The sequence below is a fragment of the Myripristis murdjan genome, chromosome 19, assembly GCF_902150065.1.
Source record: "Myripristis murdjan chromosome 19, fMyrMur1.1, whole genome shotgun sequence".
NCBI classification, from domain to species: Eukaryota; Metazoa; Chordata; class Actinopteri; order Holocentriformes; family Holocentridae; genus Myripristis; species Myripristis murdjan.
In genome coordinates this window covers 10,158,669-10,182,500 of record NC_043998.1, presented here as the reverse complement: position 1 = coordinate 10,182,500, position 23,832 = coordinate 10,158,669, and the positions used below count along the sequence as shown (strand labels likewise).

At 42.5% G+C, this 23,832-nt stretch overlaps 1 protein-coding gene across 1 annotated transcript in view; it reads left to right on the top strand.

Annotated features, from left to right (window-relative positions):
* Window positions 1–22,192, top strand: part of erbb2 (erb-b2 receptor tyrosine kinase 2) — a 26,682-nt gene extending 4,490 nt beyond the window's left edge. The window contains exons 2-27 of the mRNA XM_030077926.1: window positions 3,536–3,687; window positions 4,777–4,966; window positions 5,286–5,423; window positions 6,139–6,204; window positions 6,464–6,579; window positions 6,733–6,874; window positions 7,262–7,390; window positions 7,785–7,911; window positions 9,422–9,495; window positions 9,967–10,057; window positions 11,482–11,684; window positions 12,527–12,656; window positions 13,112–13,202; window positions 13,772–13,926; window positions 14,032–14,079; window positions 14,319–14,457; window positions 14,630–14,752; window positions 14,868–14,966; window positions 15,557–15,742; window positions 16,099–16,254; window positions 16,362–16,437; window positions 17,035–17,181; window positions 17,577–17,674; window positions 17,934–18,125; window positions 18,495–18,882; window positions 19,633–22,192. Coding sequence (XP_029933786.1) covers window positions 3,536–3,687; window positions 4,777–4,966; window positions 5,286–5,423; window positions 6,139–6,204; window positions 6,464–6,579; window positions 6,733–6,874; window positions 7,262–7,390; window positions 7,785–7,911; window positions 9,422–9,495; window positions 9,967–10,057; window positions 11,482–11,684; window positions 12,527–12,656; window positions 13,112–13,202; window positions 13,772–13,926; window positions 14,032–14,079; window positions 14,319–14,457; window positions 14,630–14,752; window positions 14,868–14,966; window positions 15,557–15,742; window positions 16,099–16,254; window positions 16,362–16,437; window positions 17,035–17,181; window positions 17,577–17,674; window positions 17,934–18,125; window positions 18,495–18,882; window positions 19,633–19,994 — 3,818 coding nt within the window. The 3' untranslated portion in view covers window positions 19,995–22,192. The remainder of the gene's footprint in view (window positions 1–3,535; window positions 3,688–4,776; window positions 4,967–5,285; window positions 5,424–6,138; window positions 6,205–6,463; window positions 6,580–6,732; window positions 6,875–7,261; window positions 7,391–7,784; window positions 7,912–9,421; window positions 9,496–9,966; window positions 10,058–11,481; window positions 11,685–12,526; window positions 12,657–13,111; window positions 13,203–13,771; window positions 13,927–14,031; window positions 14,080–14,318; window positions 14,458–14,629; window positions 14,753–14,867; window positions 14,967–15,556; window positions 15,743–16,098; window positions 16,255–16,361; window positions 16,438–17,034; window positions 17,182–17,576; window positions 17,675–17,933; window positions 18,126–18,494; window positions 18,883–19,632) is intronic.
* Window positions 22,193–23,832: the final 1,640 nt, after the last annotated feature.

Here is a 23,832-nt window from a genome sequence, read left to right as displayed (position 1 = left end):
CTTCTGCATGTGATTCATCAAGCAGATAAATCAAGATCGAGGTCCAGAGGAGGTGAGGAAGCACAATTCTCCCCCTCTCGCTCCCTCTCTCTCATTCACTCTCTCTCTTAAGCTTCCTCGGCCAATGGAAGGTTGCCACAGAAACACCTGGCCGCAGGAAGTTTCCAAAGTGAAGTTGCCATGATACGGTGTACAGAGCTGCGTTCCTTGCCAGCAGCAGCACATACGGCTCTGTGTGTGCCTGGACGTCACTGGCGGTCTTGTTTTGCAGCGAGCCACGACCTGTGGTGGTGAATCAGAGCGCCGCGCGGCCGCAGGGTCACGCGTCGCTCAAGCGTCCTTCAGCAAGACACTGACCTGCTTTAGGGACGCCTCTTGTTTATCCCCTTCACTCCGACCTTGCCGGTGAAATTAGCAGATACGCATCTCAGAGTTATGCAAGGAAACACACTGCACTCTTATGTAGGGTTGTGAAACTTTTGCTTAACAGGAATTCAGGTTGATTCACAATTTACTTGTTGGTGATTCGATTTAAAAACAAATCTTTTTCCGAACAAATTCAGTTAGTTTGTTGATCACAATTCCAGTCAACAATTTGATTCACTTTTATCTGAAATTTTATAACCCTTGAATTAAGATTGCAGTGATGTAAGACGATCCTTTTCCCCTCTGAAATGTGAAAAAAAAAATCAAATAACAGACATTAGTATGCTGTTAGATCAACACATTGTCCTTTTTTAAGAATTGTGAGTGAACTGATATCAAAGCATTTTATTCCATTCAGGCCGAAACCATAGCGATTAATTTAATTTCTTTTAGCAGACTGATGTGGTTGAATCAGCATAATATCTCAAAATCAATGCATCAGTGCAATGAATTAACATTATTTCATTATTTCAGTGACACTTTTTTTTTTTTTTTAAGAGATCCCAAAAGTGTTGGGCAGTGATCAGGATACTTGTACTGGTCTGAGAGAAGAAATGGATGTTGGTTATGAAATGGAAATTCTGAGCTCATCTTGTAAGGTAATAAAAAAGAGTCAGAGAATTTAGGGGGTAGGGAGGAATAGTGTCATGGCAGGGGGGCGATAAATGAGAGAGGAGTGAGATAGAGTATTTTAGGCCACAGGGATGGAGGGGTGTGCTCCCAAGGCCACGAATGTACAGACAGAAACACACGGCGTGTTGCTCAGAGACGTTTAGAGGGTGAGTGCTGGGGGAATGAGAGCAGACAGAGGACGCTGAAGACTCTCTACACACTTTAGGAAAGGAAGTCTGTTGTGTTGAGGTGTCTGCTCAGGCACATTTTACCTAACCCCCAGAGTGTGTACGGTCTGTGTTGTGTGTTTATGTGTCGCTGAGTGTCAGGGAATCAGTTTCTGTCCGTTTAGATTTGCTTCCTTGTGAAAAAGATCCAAAAAGTATGAATAGAAAAACATGCCCCCCCCTTTGGTGTGACATAAAACTATTTTCCATGATGACATCACCGAAGAAGCCTATGATTAGTCATTTGATTCGATATTTGGCACAAGCTGCAGTGACTGGGTGTGTATTTTTGGCAGCCAAACTATTAATCACAGGCCCATTTGTTGCTCGCGACGTAGCTCGCTGTCGGATTTCATGCAGCTCGGGTTCACACTTCTCCGAGCTCATTTTATTGTGTGTTTGTTTACCGGGGAGTTGGGCAAGGTGCAGCCCTAATGTAGGTCATGTCCTGGAAGCTGGGCCCATCACCACGTGGCAGACTCACACACTTGATAAGGGCTTGAGCGCACAGCCATATCTCCTGAACTTTGGCGACCCATTGCACCGTATCATCCAGATCACCTCCTCCTCCAAATCATTTCCTGCCTCCCTGCACTTCCCGTTCCTCGGTGTAATTTATCTCCATTCATCCAGCTTGGCTCCCTCCCCAAAAGGAGGGAAAGTGATAACACAAGAAGTGGCTTAAATCAGGAAAATGGGGGTTGACAGTCGAGCGGCTGTTGGAAGGGAGCCAGAGGAAGTCATTTATAACCTTAGAGGAGGAGGGACTGTCCACTGTGTGACTGTCTGCAAAGGCATGGGAGCTATGCGTCTGTGGGTGCCCCTATGGACTGTAACGCTGTATGACCCGCTGTGGGGAGGCTCTGCTCTCTGCTGCCAGTGGAAAAGTACAGGTTATTCAGTCACATAATGCATATGGTTTGTGTTTTGAAAGTCATCATCCGAGGCCAGTTGTAAATGGTGCGGTCAAGAGGGGTACATATTCTTCCAGTCCTCATCACTGAGAGATGAATGATATACACATCACGTCTTAGTAATGAATTTTGAACCTATTCCACATTGAACATGGAGAAAAAAAAAATCCAACTGAGGAGTTTTATTTATTTGAAGGCATCTAGTAACGGCTCGTGAAAGCTGTACATTCTGCTATCAGTGAGGCCAGACAAAGTACCAACAGCAGACATCAGTTTGACACAAAGCATATCAACACAGACATTATTACATTTTATTTGATGTTTTATAGATATGGTCTCTGGTTTGGTGACTGAAATCATTTATTCACCATATCAATTTGTATGAATCTCTTGTACTGATGATCTAATGATGTTTTCAGGGTAGGTATTACACAACAATGCACAAAGAGCTGGCTTCAGTGACACAGATTACACCATCACACTGCTTTTATTGGATTACTACAATTAGGGCTGGATGATATATCAATAAGATATTGATTATCATGATAGAAGACCAGATATTGTTTGGGATTTTTTGGATATTGTGCTATGGTGATGGTGATAAGAGTTGTGTTTTCCTGTTTTAAAGCCAGAATCACAGTAAAGGGATGCAAATTTCTGAATTTATTAGACTGTTGTAGCTCTATTAATTGTCTTTACCTGCTTGGACATCATATTTATAATACTAATGATTGTTTATCAAAAATTGGTTATGTGTAAATATATTAGGAAACAACATCAACAGTCATCCCTACAATATCGTCCCAATATTTATATCGGTGTATTTGTTCAAATATATCCTGACAGTAGATTGGGTCCATATCGCCCAGCCCTAAGTACAACTCCAGATTTTTATTTCCATCGGTGGAGATTTTCATGAAAAGGTCCTACATGGTCTGGCTGTGGACCGCAGGGGAGAACCTGTGTCTGGGAAGCCAGCCTAAAATGGTTTTCTCTCATGAAGGACATAAATTGAATCCTTCAGATATTATATAGTCATGCTGAACAGATTAAGTTTGAGCACATTTTTACTGTGGTTCACAGGAATATAAAAAGCAGTCGGTATGCAGAGGGTATGAAATAAAAGTCCATTGTGCACAGGGATACAGACTGTTTCATTTTAAGTTGAGTGGGAACTGAGCATTTTTTAGAGTTTTTTTTTTTTTTTTTAACTTTTGGACTATTATGCCCAAATTCACAGTCAAAGGTGGCAGGGATTTATGTACTCTCAGATGATTATGGTGTTTAGCCTGCAAATTATGTTTAAATGTATACTGGCTAATGAAAAAAGGTTTAAAACTGGCCTGTCTGTTGCAGTGTGCCTGGGCACAGACATGAAGCTGGCCCTGCCCTCCAGCCTGGAGAATCACTACGAGACCCTGAGGCTGCTCTACACCGGCTGCCAGGTCGTCCACGGCAACCTGGAGATCACACACCTTCACGGCCAGCCTGACCTCTCCTTCCTGCAGGTGCGTCTGGTTGGTTTTTACACATGCCTGGATAGACTCACCTAAATATGCGATTACAAATTGAGAGAAAGGTATCGGACTGAGATGAGAACTTCTGCTGGTATGACATGCCGATTTTTGAAATAGGCCAAATTTGCCCTGGTTGTTGTGGCTGTTGTCCGGATTGTCTTAGGGAGAACATCATCCATGCCTGTTTAAGTAGAATGAAAGTTACATTTTGTTTGAAACCAAATGTTGTGTAAAAGTAAATATGGCATGTTGCGTGAATGTGCTTGTTTGGCTGTGTGCCCTGTGATGGACTGGTGACCTGTCCAGGGTGGTTCCCCTGCCTTCTGCCTAATGAGCACTGGGACAGCCTCCAGCCTTCAGCCCTTATGAGGATATGCGGTTTGGAAAATGAATGAATGTTTCACATAACCTAAGTTGAAGTAGTTCTTATTTTGCAAGATTTGACTTGTCCTGTCATCATACAAGGTATCCGGTGCAGGAGTTTGAAATTGGTGTGATCCGATTTGAACGTTTGGCACCAAGCAGAACTGTTGCCGGGCCAGCAGCATTCTGGCTCAGCTGCAGAAGTGAAGGGATTTACAATAATCTACACTGTGAGGGGAAAAATGCAGGAATGATCTCCAAGGACGGACCAGCTGCTGTGATGTGTTAGAGGATTTTAGCTAATGTTATGTGTTTTTCTTACCTGTCCTTGGAGCTACAGAGTAGACATACTTTCTTGCTCAGGCACTCATGAAAGATACTGGAAGCATTGTTTTCCATTGATTAGACCAGTAACTCCACAGCTAACAGGCAGCCAGCCTCACAGTTGATCGATACAGCTGCAGCACATTTCCATTTCCATTACTCTTTGGACAGTACTGGTGTTAATTAATAATTGATATCATCAATTAATAATTTATAGAAATCAAGCATACTGAATTGTTGGATGTGAAAAGAATAAGATCAAGTCAGGTTCTTTTATTTGGTTTGGTTTTATGGCTTTCTGTTTGTCTCGTCTGTTTTCATTCTGGCTGTGAGTCATTTTCCATGGTGACTGTCTTCGTGGAAGGTCATTTCTCACCACGTATTCATCTGCAGGGGATCCTGGAGGTGCAGGGCTATGTGCTGATAGCCCACGTGTCGGCGAGTCTGGTGCCTCTGGACAACCTGCGGATCATCCGAGGCAGCCAGCTGTACAACTCCAGCTACGCCCTGGCAGTGTTTGAAAACACTCTGGAGGGGGCCGCGGGACAGGGGCTGAGGACGCTCCGCCTTCGCAGCCTCACAGGTCAGAGAGAAGCAGAGCATGGTGTTCATTTACTGAAGCTGGCTTGCCAAGTTTCAAGTACACAGTGACAAAGTTTTAATTTTTGCTTAAAGTATTCTACGTATGACGTCTTGGGGTGATTAAATTTGGCATTATCTTTGACTTCGGTGTCATTTAGCTCTTTATGTATTGTAAGCTGAAATCAAAGTTGGACTTCTAATTTAGTTTATTGAATTAAAATTTGTAAACGTGAGGGATTTTCTTGAGGAATGTGTCCTTCCTTTCAGCCACCACCTTTTACAATCAGCTGATGAGCTCTTTTGTATCTTCTGCCCTGCAGAGATCCTGCTGGGTGGGGTGTATATTTGGGGGAATCCCCAGCTGTGCTTCCCAAACCCACAGGGTATTGACTGGAGGGACACCCTGGGCGAGAAGAACCACAGCAAGCCAATGCGGCTGCAGGCTCAGGCCCCTCAGTGTGAGCACCTAATTTATTGATTGATTGGTTGATTGATTGATTGAATCATATCAACACATGGGAGAAGAATATAGATATTATGCAGCACAGCTCCACTTGTTTCCATTGTGGCCCCACGTGCCCCACATTAAAGTACAAACAGCAGACATAATAGACAACAAAAGTGCATTCATGCATCTCACCGTTAACACAACTGCTGCTAACACAGGATGTCACTTTCCTTTGGTACAGACTGACACATTTTTACTGATGTTTTTTCAGCACGCACAGGAACTCATATTTTTCAGGTGCTAAAATTTCAGTTTGGTGTAAGCTATTGCCATGGCAGTGGTAGCTGACTGACCGCACACACAGCCTCTTGGCAGCATTGAATCTTGGAATATTGAAAACTGTCTCATGGCATCCAAAATGAAGCTTTCAGACCTGCAAAGATATAATAATTAAAGAAATTCAACAATTAGATTACTTAACAGCCATGTACAGAGTGAAAGGTCATGGATGTAAAGTTCGATGCTCAAACACTCAGTAGCTCAGCGGTTCATTCATGCTTATTGCAAAAAGGCTCTGTAAATTCTCAGTTTGTTAATTTGGTTGCTTATTTTGTGATCAGTGTGCATTTTTCTTCTGTGTTTACTGTGTGTGTGTGTGTGTGTGTGTGTGTGTGTGTGTGTGTGTGTGTGTGTGTGTGTGTTGGCTGGGGTTTCTTGCTTTGCAGGTCCAAAATGTTCCCCTGCCTGTGGAGAGAGCTGCTGGGGGGAAACTGCACAGGACTGCCAGATCTGTGAGTTGACATCACTCACACACACACACACACACACACACACACACACACACACACACACAGAGCTCTAGTTGACAATGGGATTATCTAGTTTTCACTGCAAAAGAGTCTAGATTCTAGAGAAATTAGACATTTCTGTTTGTTGGGGTGCTGAAGTAATTAAATACCTGAAATTTACACTTTTTTTTTTTTTTGCTTTCTGCCAATCTATTCTTTTGTCCCAGTTTTAATCATCTTTCCTTTTTCACCTTCTCCACAGTCACCCATATCCACTGTGCATCTGGGTGTCTGCGTTGTAAGGGTCCCCAGCCCAATGATTGCTGTCACATGCAGTGTGCTGCAGGATGCACGGGCCCCAAGCACTCAGACTGTCTTGTGAGTGACACACACACTCACATACCTTTTTTTTTTTTTTAATCAGTCTATTGTTTTGTCATTTATCTCCTGTGCAAACTCCATTGTAGCAAGAGGCACTCCTTTCCATTTCTAGACAAATAAATGTTTATTCTGTCCCGTCTGTCTCTGCAGGTGTGCCGTAACGTCAACGACAGCGACGTGTGTAAGGACAGCTGTCCTCCTCCCACCATCTACAACCGAGTCACCTTCCAGTCCGTACCCAACAAAAATAAGAAGTTCAGCTTTGGAGCCACCTGTGTCAAGACATGTCCTCGTGAGTTTAAAAAGAAAAAAAAATCATTCATCCTTGAAAGGCTTAGTGAGAAGGCATGTTTCTTTTTTTTTTTTCAGCAGTGCCCTGCTTCACATTCAGTTTGGTTCAGACTCTGCTTTGGGCCACTCAGCAGCTCCACTGGCTCAGTCGGTAGTTAAATGTCTTGCTCAAGGGCACCTTGATGATAATTGCCAAGGGAGGAGATGGCATTACTTGTTCTTTTTTCCTGCACACATTTTCCTCCTCACTCCAGGGGTTCAGAGCAGCAAAATCACAGCCACATGCCTCTCTCTGTAAACTTTAGTGGACTTGCCTCACCTTTTTCCATGCATGGTCCTTCTCACCCTGCAAAGACACACTCCAAACCCTTTGTCTCCATGCCCACAGATAACTACCTGGCCACGGAGGTGGCTTGCATTATGGCTTGTCCCAATGCCAACCAGGAGGTCATCATCACGCAGCCTGATGGAAATGAGACGCAGAAATGTGAAAAGTGTGAGAGGGACTGTCCTAAAGGTGGGTCAAAGTCTGTGTTTGTTGGTCTGCGTGTGTGTTGCGTAATATTTTCTGTGATCTAAAAAAATCTAACTAGTGGTGCATTTTTTGGATGCCATGTGCAGTAAGCCACGTGGCAAATTTAAATGAGCTTTTACAATGTGGTTTGTGTTTTGTGTGTGTGTGTAGTTTCAGCATTTTGTGCATGCTTTGGTGATCAGTTAGGCAATTAGGAACTAATTGTACGTCACCCAGTGATGTTCTGATGCTTCAGATGAGATAAAGGCACAAAGTATGCCAACTGGTTTTGCTGCTCCTTGTTGTTGTTGTTGTTGTTGGAGTATCTTGTGATCAGAGTCTCAGGTCACGGTGCTGGGACTGCTCACAGTCATAATCTTTGTGGTTTCTGTTGTAGTATGCTACGGCCTTGGTATGGACAACCTCCAGGGCGTCACCATGGTAACATCCTCTAATGTGGAGCAGTTCAACACGTGTAAGAAGATCTTCGGTAGCCTTGCGTTCCTTCCACAAAGCTTTGTGAGGTAAGAGCTCAGTTTTTACAACAAAGTCCAACACAAGTCCCAACACAATCCTTATGATCACTCAAATTAGTTTATTTGATGCTTACAGTAAAAGATGGGCCAAATATAAATAATTAGTTTGCAAGGATACCTGCATTTAAAAAAAAAAAATATCAAAGATGACAAAATAAAGCCATTAACTTTGTTCAAGGGTTACCTCAAAGATAAACAGATAAACAGATGAAAACACTATTGCACAATCAAAAATGTGACCATAATAGACATTTTGCATAGCAGCCAGTTTGACATGAAGTAGCAGGTAAACACAGCCGGTCCTGATGATAATAATTAAGGCTCTGTTTTGTTTAAGTGTAGCAGAGGCTTTCCAGTGAAGCAGCGTGGCCACCTGGGCTGTCTCCCAAAAACAAACTACATGCTCCTAGGTTCTGAGTATGAAGTGTGTTCACACTGTGAAAGCATGAAACCGCATCAGCTCTGTCAACATGCACACTCCATACTCATGCATAGACACGTTTTTATTATGTTTGTTGAAATTAGAAAGTATCAGAGGGCCACTTGACACGATTATGTTTCCTGCCAGTATAAAACGATGTAGTGTGTTGAATTTGTTGTAACTGCCAAAACAGTATACTATGGAGATGAATATATATCTATAACTATATCTATATATCTACCCAATATAGAGCTGAGCATGAAACAGCAGTCTGTGTTACAGAGCTGAGTCATCGTGTCCAGCCCATCAGATATGAGCTGTAGAAATCCAGCAAGACTTGGAAGACATGGAGGATTCCTTCAGCTAATTAAGCAGAAAGTTGCCGCCCAGGCCAAATGTTCTAGATCAGAGTGTACGCAAAGTAACCTCAAACACTCATATCTGGACTGTTGTGTAAATTGGATGTTTTTTTAATTTTATTTATTTATTTATTTATTATTATCTTTGTGCCATCTCTATTTTTTCCCAAACAGTTGACTATGGAGAATGAGAGAGAGAGAGAAAAATAAGTGGAAACATGTCTTTCTAGGCACTTTAATATTATGTGGACTGTACAAATGCATGAAGATTTTTTTCATTATTATTATTATTATTTACACCAACAGACATTGTCACTATTTACAGACATTGAGACATTACATTCCTGTGTGATAGTGGGAAACAGAGTCCAGTGGAGGAGGGTAGACATAAGAAAAAAGGAATAATAATGATAATACTGATAGTGGTTACAGTAATAGTGTAGAGCTAATAGTAACAATAATAATTATAGCAGCCTGTGTAACAATAGTAGTCATCATAATGATATTACATACCATATACTATACTATATATATATATATATATATATATACAGAGAGAGAGAGAGAGAGAGAGAGAGAGAGAGAGATAACTGGAGATAACTGTCTCCAAACAAACAAGGAGAATCGGGGAAAATGGATTTTATCATTTTGGTGGTTTTGTGGACCAGAGGCACACACATAAAGTTATTTATCCAAATCGAATGTGCTGTTTGCTCAGGGACCCGATGACAAACACATCAGGCCTGACTCTGGAGCAGCTGAGTGCCTTCAAGAACCTGGAGGAGATTACAGGTACTGAACATCGAGACTGACTTTATGCAGGAAGAATAAAAGGTGGACAACTGTCTTGTTAAAATCTTGATTAAATTAATTCAAGCTTAATTGTGTCAGAGTTTCAGACTTTGCATGTTTACCTGACAAGCCCATGCAATTGTTATTATACCCAAGTGCAGTGAGGTTGGTTTTTATTTACTTTTGACACGATTCTTTTTTTTTTTTTTAAACCATATGTTATCAAGAACATGGTTTTCATTGTTTACCAAGCATGGAAAATAATCATTTGGGTCATAACAGTTTTCTGTTGCCATAAAAATCTGGGCTAATTGCTCTCATTCATAAATTCACACATATTCCCTCTGCATGCATGTACATGTCAGTGTTGTCACAGCTCTGCATGCACACACCTCTGTATTCATCTGTATGTGTTCTACTGTATAAAAGTGCTTTCAGGGGTCCAGACTGATTTTTTTTTTTTTCTTGCAGGTTACTTGTACATCGACGCGTGGCCTGAAAACTGGACTGACCTGAGCGTGTTTGAGAACCTGAAGGTGATCCGAGGCAGGATGCTCTACAAGTAAGACTGCTTTTGAGCTTACTGTCACTCCATTTCCTTTTTTTTTTGTTTACTTTCTTCCTCTATCCTCATTTTCTCTTTCTGTTCTGCATATTCAGCCTTCCTGTCCTGTACCATTCACTTTTAAGTTGGACTAATAACATTTATTATAGTTCTGTGTCTGTTTTTATTGTGTCTTTATTGTGTGTTTTATGAATTATCCCGTCTTTGTCTGCTTGTGCTCCATCTGATTATCTATTTGTCTGCACCTCTTGTGGTTCAGCTCCAGTATTTCCCTCACCCTGAGGGTTGTAAAGGCTAATCATTCACTCGTACTGCGGCTTACACCTACAGCAGGATTACAGTGGCAGTCTCTGGGAGGCTAACTAACTTTTCATGCTAAAATGAGCCCACAGTGACTAATGACTCAGGTATGCTCTATGCTTTTGTCTGGGACCGTTCCAGCCTTTTACAATATGCTCCAGTGTTATGGGCCGTTGTTAAGGTAGTTGGAGCAGTTTAATTGCTTTGTTGACGTCCTCGCCGCCTACCTTACTGATTTTCATTGCTCACCTTGTTTAGTGGTTTTCATGCACAGTGGAGTGTTGTTTTTTTTTTTTTTTTTTTTAATTTCTCATACATCTGCCTAATTGCTCAGACATTTCATGATGCCGCTGATGAAAAGTGTTTCCCACTTGCATGTTCATGTGCATTTCAGTGCATTTATATGGTTTTTCTAAAAATACATCTTTCTTTTCTTTGTGTTATCCACTCCAATTTTTTGCACATTATGCACGTTGCATTTTATGCAATTCAGTACGTTCTTCTCTTCTTAAACTCACTAATAGCTCATTTTCACGCTTGCCCATGTATAGGATTTGTCAAACGTTGATTAGGAAAGGGTTTCTGGTTGAAGTTGAGTTACTTGAGGTGCTCTCGGTGCAGTTGAATAAAGAAAAATGTCCATCTAAACAAGTCATTTAGTCTTGTATTCAGTCTTAAAATCTTGTTTTTCTTACAATAAGTGAAAAAAAAATCTGCCAGTGGGATGAGATAATCCCACTTCTTACCACTGCTACTCAACTTGTTCTCAGATTTTTCTCGAATGAAGCATCATTTTCTTCATCCCAGTGGGGTGATCTCCCTCATTCTGCCTTGGTCAGCATATTTATACTTGTTCCCAGAAAAAGTGAAACTACATCAGAATCAAGTGGGATACTGAATGTGACTGAATATGAAACTAAAATCACTTTCTGAAAGGGATATATTTTGCAGTGTAAGCATTCCTTGTCAGTATTGTCTTGACCGTGACACCATTTTCCCACCAAAACCTCGTCAGTATTTAAATCTTGATGAAAACTTTCACTTTTTAATTTGACCTGATTAAGATAATTAAACCCACATCTGAAATCTGTCGACTCACAGCTCCTCTCCCTCGTTCTTAGGGGTGTGTTTTCCCTGGGGGTCCAGAACCTGCAGATCCGCTCTCTCGGGCTGCGTTCCCTGCGCAGCGTCAGCGGAGGTCTGGTCCTAATCCACAACAACTCCCAGCTGTGCTACACCAACTCGCTGCCCTGGGGGAGTCTCCTCCACCCCGCGCAGGGACTGCACCGCATCGTCAACCACAACCAGGACCTCCAACTGTGTGGTAGGTGAACACACAGAGGCAGAACACAGCGTGACATTTTCCATTTTCCACTGATTTTTAGTCAGCGAATGATATAATTTCTTATAAAAAGAGCTGGGTTTGCATCCCTCCAGTATGTTTCCTGCTTGTAGAAACAATGGCAAGAAATAGTGTAAGCTGTATCTGAGGTGAAAATCAAACTGTCAAGGAAGCCCTGGTGGTGCCGTATTGCCAAAATGGCAAAATCAGAATGCCATGCTATTCTCTGTCCCTGTGCAATGAAATGGAAAGCATGCATATTAGTGCTGGTCAAAAAGTAAAGCTCGTAAACTCAACTCAAACCAGTGGGTTGACACGTGCAAAGGATGGCAATGCCAGTTTGTGTTTAATACATATTAATAACAAGTTAGAAAACTAGTCGAAAAATAGTTCAGTGCTTTAATCAGTTTGCATGTTGAAGACGCACACTGACTCCTGTTAGTTAGTCTACACAGGTGTAGGCAAGCAGGTTTTTTTGCATGCCTCATGACACAAGGAAAAAATGCTTCCATGCAACACAAAAATGTACAAAAAATATACAAAAGGAAAATGTTTATGCACATTTCCCATGTAACCAAAATTCATAGCCTAAAACACAGCAACACAAATCCTCTGAAATGATTGTCACACATACAGTACAGGATCTTTTTAAAAGGTGGCATTGAGATTTTGCAATATTCAGAGAGGTTGCCATCATTCCTGCAGGGCGTGGGCACGGTCACCAGCCAGTCAGGTAAAAAGTGCAAATCGCAGTGTTACGTTACACCCGAGGCCAACAGAAAACATGGCATGCGTTCACCGGCTCCGTCTGTGTGTCCTTTCAGAGGAGGAGAGACGCGTTTGTCACCCCCTGTGTGAGGGGGGCTGCTGGGGCCCGGGACCCAGCCAGTGCGTGTCCTGCAAGACCTTCCAGCGTGGCACAGAGTGTGTGGAGGAGTGTGACATCTATCAGGGGTAAGAGCGGATGTGTGGGGGTAGGAAATTAGTGCAAAGCAAGGAGGAAATGCTCCAAATGACAGTGGGGGTGTGCTGGGTGGGAGACTGGTGCAAAATGATGAACGGAGCATAGAAATCATCCACCAAAAATAAAAAATAAGTGGGTTGTTGTGTGTGGGGTTTGTGGGTGAGAAATCAATACTGTACCATAAGCCAAGTGTTTGAAATAATAAAATGACAGGAAATCAATCTGGAAGCTTTTAACTTCAATTGTGGCTTCAAGCAATTTTCAATCATGGAGAAAGCAAAGACTGTTTAATGACATTGGGGACTCAGCACTCAGAATTTCAATGTCAAACTAGACTGGCATTGGTATGATGTTTATGTAATGATATATGAAATATTTACAAAAAATACATAGAATAAAAATGAGCAAATGGATGTTGTATGTCCTCTCTGTGCTTGTGTTGCAGGTCGGTGCGCGAGCACACAGACGGTTCCCAGTGCAGTCCCTGTCATTCAGAGTGTCGCCCGATCAACGGCTCTGCCTCCTGTCACGGCACGGTAAGATGTGCATCCGCGTCTGGGAATATTGAACTGGTTGTGTTACCAAAATGAGATTCATTTGGAAAAACATCACACTTGAGCCTAACCTAATGGACATCAAAATATAAGCTGTTGTTTTGTCACAAGAGTGGTTACACTTTTGGGCCTGGACATGCTGGAGCAGCCCCGCACACAGATGTGTTTTTGCACTTGAAGATGTCGTCCCTACTAGAGCAACAAGTGTCCAGTCAGCATCAGAATATTATGTCAGGACAGAAAATATTGTGCACACTCCCTGTCTGTTCAGTCCGTTTAATCACACATAATAAAGACATCCATAATTTCACACAGACACACAGATGACCTTTTTAAATCAAATCAATATCGTCCCTTGCCTTGTTTCTTCTTTTTCTGTGGATTAAAAGCCTTTTCATATGATTCATTAAAACGGTCACTTTTTTAGAGACCCTTGCAAAATGTTAGTTCGTTCAAATAAATATCAAATGAATACTGCATGGAGAAGAAGACCAGCCTATGATAGCAGTGCAGTGTTTTTGTACATATACCCGTTCCTTGTCTTTATCCAGGGGGCAGACCGGTGCACAGAGTGTCTACACTTCCAGGACGGTGACTTCTGTGTGGACCGCTGTCCCAGCGGTGTGAAGGGGGATCAGCACACTATATGGAAGTACAGCAATGCCACGGGACACTGTCTGCCCTGCAACACCAATTGTACACTCTCGTGAGTGGAAACACACCCTAACACCCAAACACAAGCACACGTGAACTGTAATGTAATCCTAAAGACAGTTTCACATATTTCACGCCTAATCATTCTCTATTTCAGCTGCACTCAAATGGATGAGAGAGGCTGCCCCATTCATTCAAAATCAGGGTAAGATGCTCTCTGTATTAAGATTAGCTATGTAGACTTTCTCCCTTGGATTTCCATTAACATCAGTCTTAAGTCCCACTGAAACTCTTAATTTATTTTCTGTCCATTCCAGTTGTGCTTCCCAAAAGCATGGTAGTGGTTTCTTTTCATTGTAAACGGAGGGCTCAGGGCTACTGTGCCTCCGAGGAACCAGTTTAATTTGACATCCAGAAATAACCCAAGCCTCTTTCTCTGTGCAGACCGGGCACGTCCATTGCAGTCGGAGTGGGTGGAGTGGTGCTTTTCTTCATCCTGCTGGCTCTGCTGGTTTTCTACCTGAGGAGGAAGAAGAAGCTGAAGGAGAAGGAGGCGATGAGGAGAATCCTGCAGGAGCACGAGGTGGGCGCTGACCTCTGATCATACCTGTAGCCGCAAATGTGTTCAAATGTAATTCTTTCACTGGTAGCTGAATACTAACTGTAAGTGAAACTTGCTGTCCAGAAAGTATGGTTAAAATGTAGCTTTGTGGTAGTTGTTAATTGTAGAACCTCTCTTTCCTGCATGTGTGCAGCTGGTGGAGCCTCTAACGCCAAGTGGAGCCTCACCCAATCAGGCCCAGATGCGCATCCTGAAGGAGACGGAGCTGAAGAAAGTCAGGGTGCTGGGTGCAGGGGCTTTTGGCACTGTCTACAAGGTATGTGGTGATAACCTAATGATGCAGATGAACATCATTTAATTACAAGATTATTATAAGATGAGCAATTGCTACATGTTGTGTCTTAAATAAAGTGTTTTGATTGTCATTTCAGGGAGTGTGGGCTCCTGACGGGGAAAACGTAAAAATACCAGTGGCCATCAAGGTTTTACGGGAGAACACCTCACCCAAAGCCAACAAAGAGATCCTGGATGTGAGTTCCCAGACAAGCCACGTCTGAGTATAATAAATGCCCCCCATGCACACACACACACACATGTTATGTTTTATTGCAAGTAAAATGAATTTGTGATTAAAATGTGAATCAAACACTTTTATTTGCAAATCCAAAACACTTGGATTTTTCCAAACTGATTTGCAAATGAGTTTTTGATGCGCATTTTAATCACAAATTTATTTAACATGCAATAAATCATTTTTTGGATTGCAGTGTTGACAGGTTTGCTCTCAGATGTATTTTTTGATTTCCAACCTATTCTGTTTGATTGCATAATTATGAAACAAAACACTCCATAGGATGGTAGGTCGACAGTCATCAAAATACAACAATGTAATAATGTGAGAATCAACAAATACAATCCAATGGAGTCATGCAATCTCCTAATCCCACAGTTTTAAAGGCTGGTTTCTTGTCCAAATCGCCAGATATTGTTTCCAGTGTGAGATGTTTCTGTCCACATAGTTTGTGTGTCCTGTTGTTTGTAGTTTTAGTCATTTCCATGTGCAAATGAACTAAGCCTAAAAGCTAAATCCTATCATTCCCTCTGTGTGTAATTCACCCAGGAAGCCTATGTGATGGCAGGGGTGGCCAGCCCCTACGTGTGCCGCCTCCTGGGGATTTGTCTGACCTCCACAGTGCAGCTGGTCACCCAGCTGATGCCGTACGGCTGCCTGCTCGACTACGTGAGGGAGAACAAGGACCGCATCGGCTCCCAGTGCCTCCTCAACTGGTGTGTCCAGATAGCCAAGGTAACATATCGGCTTTTACACGGGGAGCTGTTTGCATCTTCAGTCTCTGCAGCTGCTTCTTCAGGTCTCGACCCAGTTTTGTTGTTTGGCTTTATGCGTATCTGGCCAAATGTCACACTGACATGTTTCCAGCACAGCTACAACTGAGTTAGATAGCTTTTTTTTTTCAGCTGTTTCAAACATCAACAGTAAACATCAGGTTTTAAGATTCAGAAATCACTGTTGAATTATCTTTTTGTCTTTGTCTGTCCCTCCTGTGAAATAAATTTTCCTTTTAGATTTGACATGACATCAGTTTGCATGTTTGTGGATGTGGTGGGGTCATCTGTAGTCTCTGTGTGTGTGTGCGGGTACAGGGGATGAGCTATCTGGAGGAAGTGCGTCTGGTCCACAGGGACTTGGCCGCCCGGAACGTTCTGGTGAAAAACCCAAATCACGTCAAGATCACCGACTTCGGCCTGGCCCGCCTGCTCGACATAGACGAGACCGAGTACCATGCTGATGGAGGAAAGGTATGGTATGGTAGGACTATGGCTCCATGTCTTTGGGCAAAGAGTCGTTCTGGTGTGTGTGTGCATTTCTGTTTTTTGTTATTTAACCCAAGTTCCTGTGTTTTCAGGTGCCGATCAAATGGATGGCTCTGGAGTCAATTCTCCACAGGAAGTTCACTCATCAGAGCGACGTCTGGAGCTACGGTCAGTGTCGGCTCTCACCACATTTAAAGGCTCTGTATAGCCATTTTTAAGTTGATGGCACTGTCTTTTTTTATTTTTTTTACCAGCATTAATGCTTTTAATAAGGTAAACAATTTCATTTGTATGTCATGACTTTAGTTATCATTCCATTACTACTGTTATTGAATAACCTTTCATGTCCAGATCCATTTCCATTTTTTCAGTTTCATGATGGTTCATAGCATTGATGGTACTTTTTTTTTTTTTTTTTTTGAAATGAAATACTCTTAACAAAGGCTCCTGCCCTAGAAGAGTTTCTTTACCTGCAAACATTACATGCATCTATAATGGAAGGGTTTTGTTCCAAAGTTATGTGTATCCGTTTTAGATGAAAAGTCCTATCTTATTTTTCATATGATGACAAATGGAAGGCTTAAAGTTGATGATTGATTTTAAATTCTTGTCCAGTGATTAAATACACTGTAAACACACTGTTTACTTTTATACCAGCCATCATTTTGTCATTATTTCACGAGTTTCCAGAGTCACATTTCTCAAATGGTGACAGGGCCATTATGGTGAAAACCTGTTTTTTAATGAAATGTGTCTCTTTCTCAGGGGTGACAGTTTGGGAGCTGATGACATTCGGGGCGAAACCCTATGACATGATCCCAGCGAGGGACATCCCTGAAGTGCTGGAGGGAGGAGAGCGGCTGCCCCAGCCCTTCATCTGCACCATCGACGTCTACATGATCATGGTCAAATGTTGGTAGAATATTTTTACTGCATCATCACTGATTTTTTTTTTTTTTTTTTTGGGTTGTGTGTAAGTTTAATCCAAGACTGATAGCGAATGCCCACTGAAATGATTCTGTAAATATTGTAAATATTCAGTCTGTTCACTGAAAGCCGCACCATTAGCCATGTTCTTGTTTAGTTTATTTCAGCAAAGCAGAGGAGTGAATCATCCCCAAAATGTTGCAAATGTTTGAATGTACATTACGGGTATGGTAGTGGTACATGCAGCCAAAAGCATTGAAAATGAATTTAAAACAAATCATCATCATTAACTAAACCAGCTGAAATATTCGCCCGTGACTGAATGAGTTTATGTCTTTTGTGGTGAAAACGACTGTCTTAATTTTATTTCTGAATGACAGGTTGGATGATCGACCCAGAAAGCAGACCGAGGTTCAAAGAACTCGTGAATGACTTTGGTGCGATGGCCAGAGATCCACCTCGCTATGTTGTTATTCAGGTGTGTGTGCTCCTCCATGTGTCACTGAGGCCAGTCGCAGGTATTAACTTTATGCGTATCCGTCATGTGGCTGTGCTCTTGTTCATCTACACTGTCTGCCCACAACTTTAATGTTTTTTTGTGGTGTGGCTTTCTTGTCCTGGATTCCCATCAAAAAGAGATTTCTTATCTCAATGGCGCCACATGTCTAAATGAAGATATTTTACAACCACTTTGCCTGTCATCCTTATTCTTTCTTTTGCATCCCTTCTCCGGTCAGAATGATGAACAGATGAGCCTGTCCAGCCCGGTGGACAGCAAGTTCTTCCGGACACTTCTAGAGGAGGAAGGAGGGGAAATGAGGGACCTGCTGGACGCTGACGAGTATCTGGTGCCCCAGGCAAACCTCTTTGCCAGGACTCCAGGAGACGGGGCCTCTACCAACGGGCCGTCCAGGCACCAGTCATACAGGGTGAGAGAGGAAGGACTGCTTTCTCTTTTTATTGTGGGTTGTCGTAGTTCTCAGTCTTCCTGTGTCGTCATCTTTCCGTCTCCGTTTCCATCCCTCCCTCTCTCTTCAATCTTTGACTTTTCTCTTGAGTTTTGGATTGTATGTACCACATCTGTATCAAACAAAACAATGAGGCTTGCCATGCGTTGACACTGTGAGCAACATGGGTGAATGGCTGCTGCATGCTGCAACTTCAGGTGTTGCCTTTGAGTCGTTTATTCCTAAAGTCTCTCGAACACACGTCATTGAGACCTGTGCAGGTTAGAGTGGCTTTACACAACATCACATCTCTTTTGAACTTAATGTATCTCCCTCCTCTCTCTCCTGTAGAGCACAGACCATGGTTTAGATGCCGAGGTGTCTGTTGCTGGCGGCCCGAGGAGCATGTACTCCTCTGTGAGCACCCTGGGCCGCAGCCAGTACCCCACCTTGCCGTTAGGGGCGAGCACCTCCAACGGTCTCTGGGCTCCTCAGTGCTCCACCCTCGTTCGCAGCACTTCTGCCGGAGGCCAGTCGGACTCGGTCTTCCTGGACAGCCCGGACGACCCCTCGTTGCCCCCAGCCAGCCCTGGGCGCTACTGCAAAGATCCCACCCACCCCAACGGGAGCCAGGGTGATCTGGAGACAGATGGGCCACCCATCTATCATCCTCCTCATCACCTTCATCACTCACTACCCAGACGAAGTCATGGATGTAATCATAATCACGCCTTGCCAGGTGAGTTGTGGACATGTTGCTCTCTCAAATCAGACAACACATTCAGATGTAAGCTAACATAGTAAACTTCCTCAAAATAGGCTGAAGTGATATAAGTATATACTCTACTCTCATTTACTATATACTATAGTATATATACTCATGTGAGTGTTCAGGCAGGGATCCATCGGTTCATGATTTGGCTTTATGTTTGACTTTATGGCCCACCACAGCGCCACCACCAGGCCAAAAAGTCCCCATTAATATACATTGTATATTGACACACAATGTGGTATTTTAAAGATGCAAAAGGATTAGATTAGATTAGAGGGCAGAATTAGATTAGAGGTTGCAAGAGTTTTAGAACTTGGTAGTGCTGCAAAGTTTGTCAAAAAGGAATAAGGACTATGCAATACCGTGGTATTATATGTTGATTTTGTGATCTGACATGACATCTTATCTGAGATTTTGGATTTCTTAACATCTTGATATGCCATAAGCTTTGTCTCCTGGTTTTAAAGGCTGCATTACAGTATGTAAGGATGTAGTGTTGTGAACTTATTAGACTGTTCCAGCTGTTCTGCCATTTGTCTCTACCTGCTTGCTCATCATATCCACATTACTAATGATTGTTTATCAAAAATCTGTCACAATGTCACAATATCAGTATGAGGGTATTTGGCCAAAGGTATTTATCATTGTGATATTTGATTTTGCCCGTATTGCCCAGACATGTCGGTCTCACTCCTCTGCCTTTCTCCACCTCTTCAGAGTACGTCAACCAGGAGGTGCAGGACCTCAGGCCCGGGGTCCCCGAGCGGCCCAGCACGCTGCCTCGCAAGAGGGTCAGAGGCGAGCGACGCATCCCCAACGGCCTGAGCTCCGGACACAGTGTGGAGAACCCGGAGTATCTGGTCCCCATAGCCGGCGGGACCTCCCCCCCACCAGCCTTCGACAACCCCTACTACCTGGACCTCCTGACCAAGGCCAAGGTGGTAGCCGGGGCTGTGGACGGCACCGGGGAGTCGGAGAGGGACGGAGGAGTGAACAGGCAGGTGAACGGGTTTGTGACGCCGACAGCAGAGAATCCAGAGTATCTGGGACTTGCAGACACTTGGAGTGGATATACATGAGGGAAGGGTCAGGACATGATGTGGAGGATCCAGTTCCCTAAGTGGAGGCATGACTCTGATGCCACCCAGGGAAAGGAGGAGTGAGAGAATGTGTGTGCGAGACAGAAATGAGCTGGGTGTGTGCTTGATAAAGAAAAGAAAGAATAGTAAGTGCCAGGAAACATGTATGTGTATACATGTGTGCGAGTTCACATGCAAAGTAAATGTGTGTGTGGATGGAGTGGAAGGAGAACGCATCAGCAGAAGCACCCAAACCGGACCAGTTACCAGACCATTACCCCAGTCAGTGTAGCATTAACTCAACTGGTGTGTTATTTACATGGCATTATTTATATTCCTGTCTTCCTCCTGACAATCTGTGCTCCTTAAGTGACCTCTGGGTGCCAAAAAAAAAAGTTTACACTGCCACAATAACTCAGTACTTGTATAGAAATCCAATAATAATTGTCAAAATCTATAATGGTACTAGAAGGGGGGGGAAAAGCAGTCCGTGTGAGGATAAACAGGGAGAATCCAACACTGGAGTGGGTTTAAGAATGCAGGGAGGGGGGGATGGTTTCATGTCTGTGGTTGTTTTATACTATATGTGAAGCATTTTTGCAGATTCATTTGGTTTCATCTCATGTCCTGTCTTGTTTTAACACCGAAGATGTTGCTTTTCTGCCCAGCTGACAGAAAAAAATAATATTTACAACAGTTTAGACAAAATGAGCCACGAGGATGATATTTAGTATTCTGGTCAGTTTTTGCCAGACCTGATGGGGGTCTTCACTTCTCTCAAAGCCATTTTGTTTTGGCCAGAGAGGGCCCCGCAGCCCATCTGGCCAATACACATGCTCTCTGAAAGAAAGGCATCCTGTATCTAGAAGACAGAGGCATTGTGCCACACTGATATATGTGGTTGTTATTGGCTGTGGCTGTAGCTAACATGGTACGACATACAAGCAATGGATACTGCTACTAGGTGAAAACAGAGCAGAGTATATTTATATGTGGTATTGTTAAGCTGCAAAACTCTCAGTTAGGATTTTATTTTGAAGACTTGATGGGAATAATTTAGTATAACATAATTTTATAGTTTCTCCTTGGGGAATTACAAATTCACAGCCAATTAGAAAAGATTATTTGCATTTTAAATGTTGTACAGTGTAGTATTTATGCCGTAGTCGACAGTAAACGAACCCCGAGCTTGTGCTATCACAATGGGCCTTGTGTTTTGGATGGCCTTTCACTGTGCCGGACAGCAGCGCAAGCTCTTTGTGAATGTGCCCCAAAGAAGTGAAGACTTTGCGTGTGTCAGTATAAATATATTTCTCTCCATTTTTGGACAAAAAACAGCAATTGTTGTTATTTAACGTGAGACTTGTTTATGTGTTTTTGTGACAAAGTGAGCCATGCGCTAGACACTGGAGCTGAATGTGACTGCGGAGAGGGAAACGTTCCTCTCCTCAGTCTGGATAATCAATGCATGGTTGAAATTCCTCTCAGCGAAAACACACTGGCATCCCAGTTAATAATCAACTGCATTTTTTGAAGACTGTTTTTTCCACGTTAGCTGGTGTGTTTGCGGGACAGGGTGGGAGATGGCGAGGGGCGGGGGCGGGGGGGCTGCCAAACCAAGTGAAAGGCTCCATTGTGTCGCCTCATGGACTTGTTGAAAGTCAGCAGTCTCCCAACGTACAGGTCCCATTGATTGATGTTGTCAATAGAGAGAAATTTAGTTTTCCGGCGCAGAGGTTTCAGACTCAGCAGCAGAAAGTGGGACAACACAGCTATTTGGGATTGTTGGGGCTCTTTTTTTTCCCCAACTCACTAAAAAAGTAACATGATTTCCCCGTTTGCTGCATTTTTTTCAAAGAATCAATTGCAGCTCATCTTGCATTAAGCTACTACTGAGTTTGGATATATAAGGAGAGTAAAAAAAAAGAAGATCCTCTTGAGTATCCTCCGGGCGTTGCCAGTTTGTCTTGAATACGATGGATCATTTCTCGGTGATTCTCTGAACAATGACTCGAGTGTGCTCGTTCAAGGGAGGGCACAACATTTGTTGACGTGTGTACAGTCCCCCTTCCCCTTCACCCTCACCCGTCACGTCACTTTCACTCTGATCTGAAGTCTGTGGTCGACTGACTTTTGTCTCGATGTTCTCATGTGGGTTAGAAGAATATGAAGAGTTAAAATAAGATCTCCACCATTTTGGGGCTGGAGGGGCGGTCGCCACTCTCAAATGATTCCTGACATGAAAATAAAACAGATTTTATAACATTATAAGATTTTAGCTTTTTTAACACCTTTCCCTATCAAATGGTAACATTGTTAAAATGGGATTCATTTGCTTTTTTTGAACCTTTGAGTGAAGTTTCATATATTAAAACCAGGGACTGGACTGTAGGATTCTCTCATAGGACCACCATGTAATTCTTTAACCGAAGTAAATAATCAGAGTTACAAGGTTTTCATAGGACCGCAGCGATATGCAACAAGATGTGGCGCAGCTCAGAGATTTTTCTCCTGAAGGATGTGACGTTTTCCTTGACAAATATGAACTCATGCCTTTTATTTACACAGTTAAAAATGATCTACTGGTATTTACACTGTAATATGCCATTTTTTAATTTTTTTTTTTTTTTTTTTTAATAATTTGGTCATTTTAGACGGCATGTGGAGATGTGAGCATGCATGTAGCCGACACATTAACTTTAATACTTGAGTATTTTTCATCATTACATCTTGCAGACATGAGTAAACAGCAAACACGGGGCCAAGCCAACTGCAGCCCTCGTTCGAAATTGCATCTCTGCTCTTTTCCATTTCTTCCTTAAATAGTCCAATCCTAGACTCTCTCCAGTGGTTAAAGACAAAAAGAGAGAGAGAGGCATCTGCTTAATCCCTAAAATATCAAGGTTTGTGTGATCAATGCTGTAGGAAGGCAGAACGGGGGGAAGAAATGGAAATGGAGACGGCGGCCTGTGGCTCCTTTAAACATCTAAAAATGTGTGTTCGAACGAGCGCGTTCAGCCGATCTCAAATGTGACAAACGTGCCAGAGCCTCTAACCTCTACGTGTTTTCGGCCCGTGCTGTTCCTCTGTCCCGAAGAGGGAAGAAGGAGTGGCATGGGGTGTGCTGAAGGCTTTCTGAAATCAAATGTCTGTAATGTACATTTTTAAGAAAATGTATCTTTTGTACCTTTCATGTGAATATTTTTATACCTTTTGTGGTTTGTGTGATTGTGACCAGGGATGAATAATTAACATTTTATTGGGTGTTTTATATTGTATTCTCACTTACTTGTGCCTCAATCCCTTAATGTAAATGTAAAGTATATACACGTAAAAACAATGTTTGTTTGCTAATTTGATTGAATATGATGTGACCAGATGTTCTATTATGGGGGGGCAAAGAGAAAATACAGAAGAAAATATTTTATGAAGAAGTGGTAATTTGTGTGGAGTCATTGTTTGTATAGACAGTGTGTGCCTTAAAAAATGGAAAGTTATTAAACCTGCTGTGACCGTTCTTTGCTGAAAGCAGAAAAAAAGAAAGGTTAATATTTATTTTTTTAAATTGATTTGTATTTCAGAATTAATGTTTCTGCATTCAGTTTTCATTCCCTTTAGTTTCCCCACACACAGTGACCCTTTATGAATGCAGGATTAAATCTTCATCTCTTATTGCAGATTATCACCAATACTAGTCATGCATAGGAACCCCAAAAATTGAAAAATGTCTCAGTACCTCTGCTTACCCTCGGTCAAAGACACTGGTGAAATTTTTATGCCAGTAAACACAGAGTTTAAATTCAACCTCCCAAACAACTGGTTGAATTAAAGCTAAATT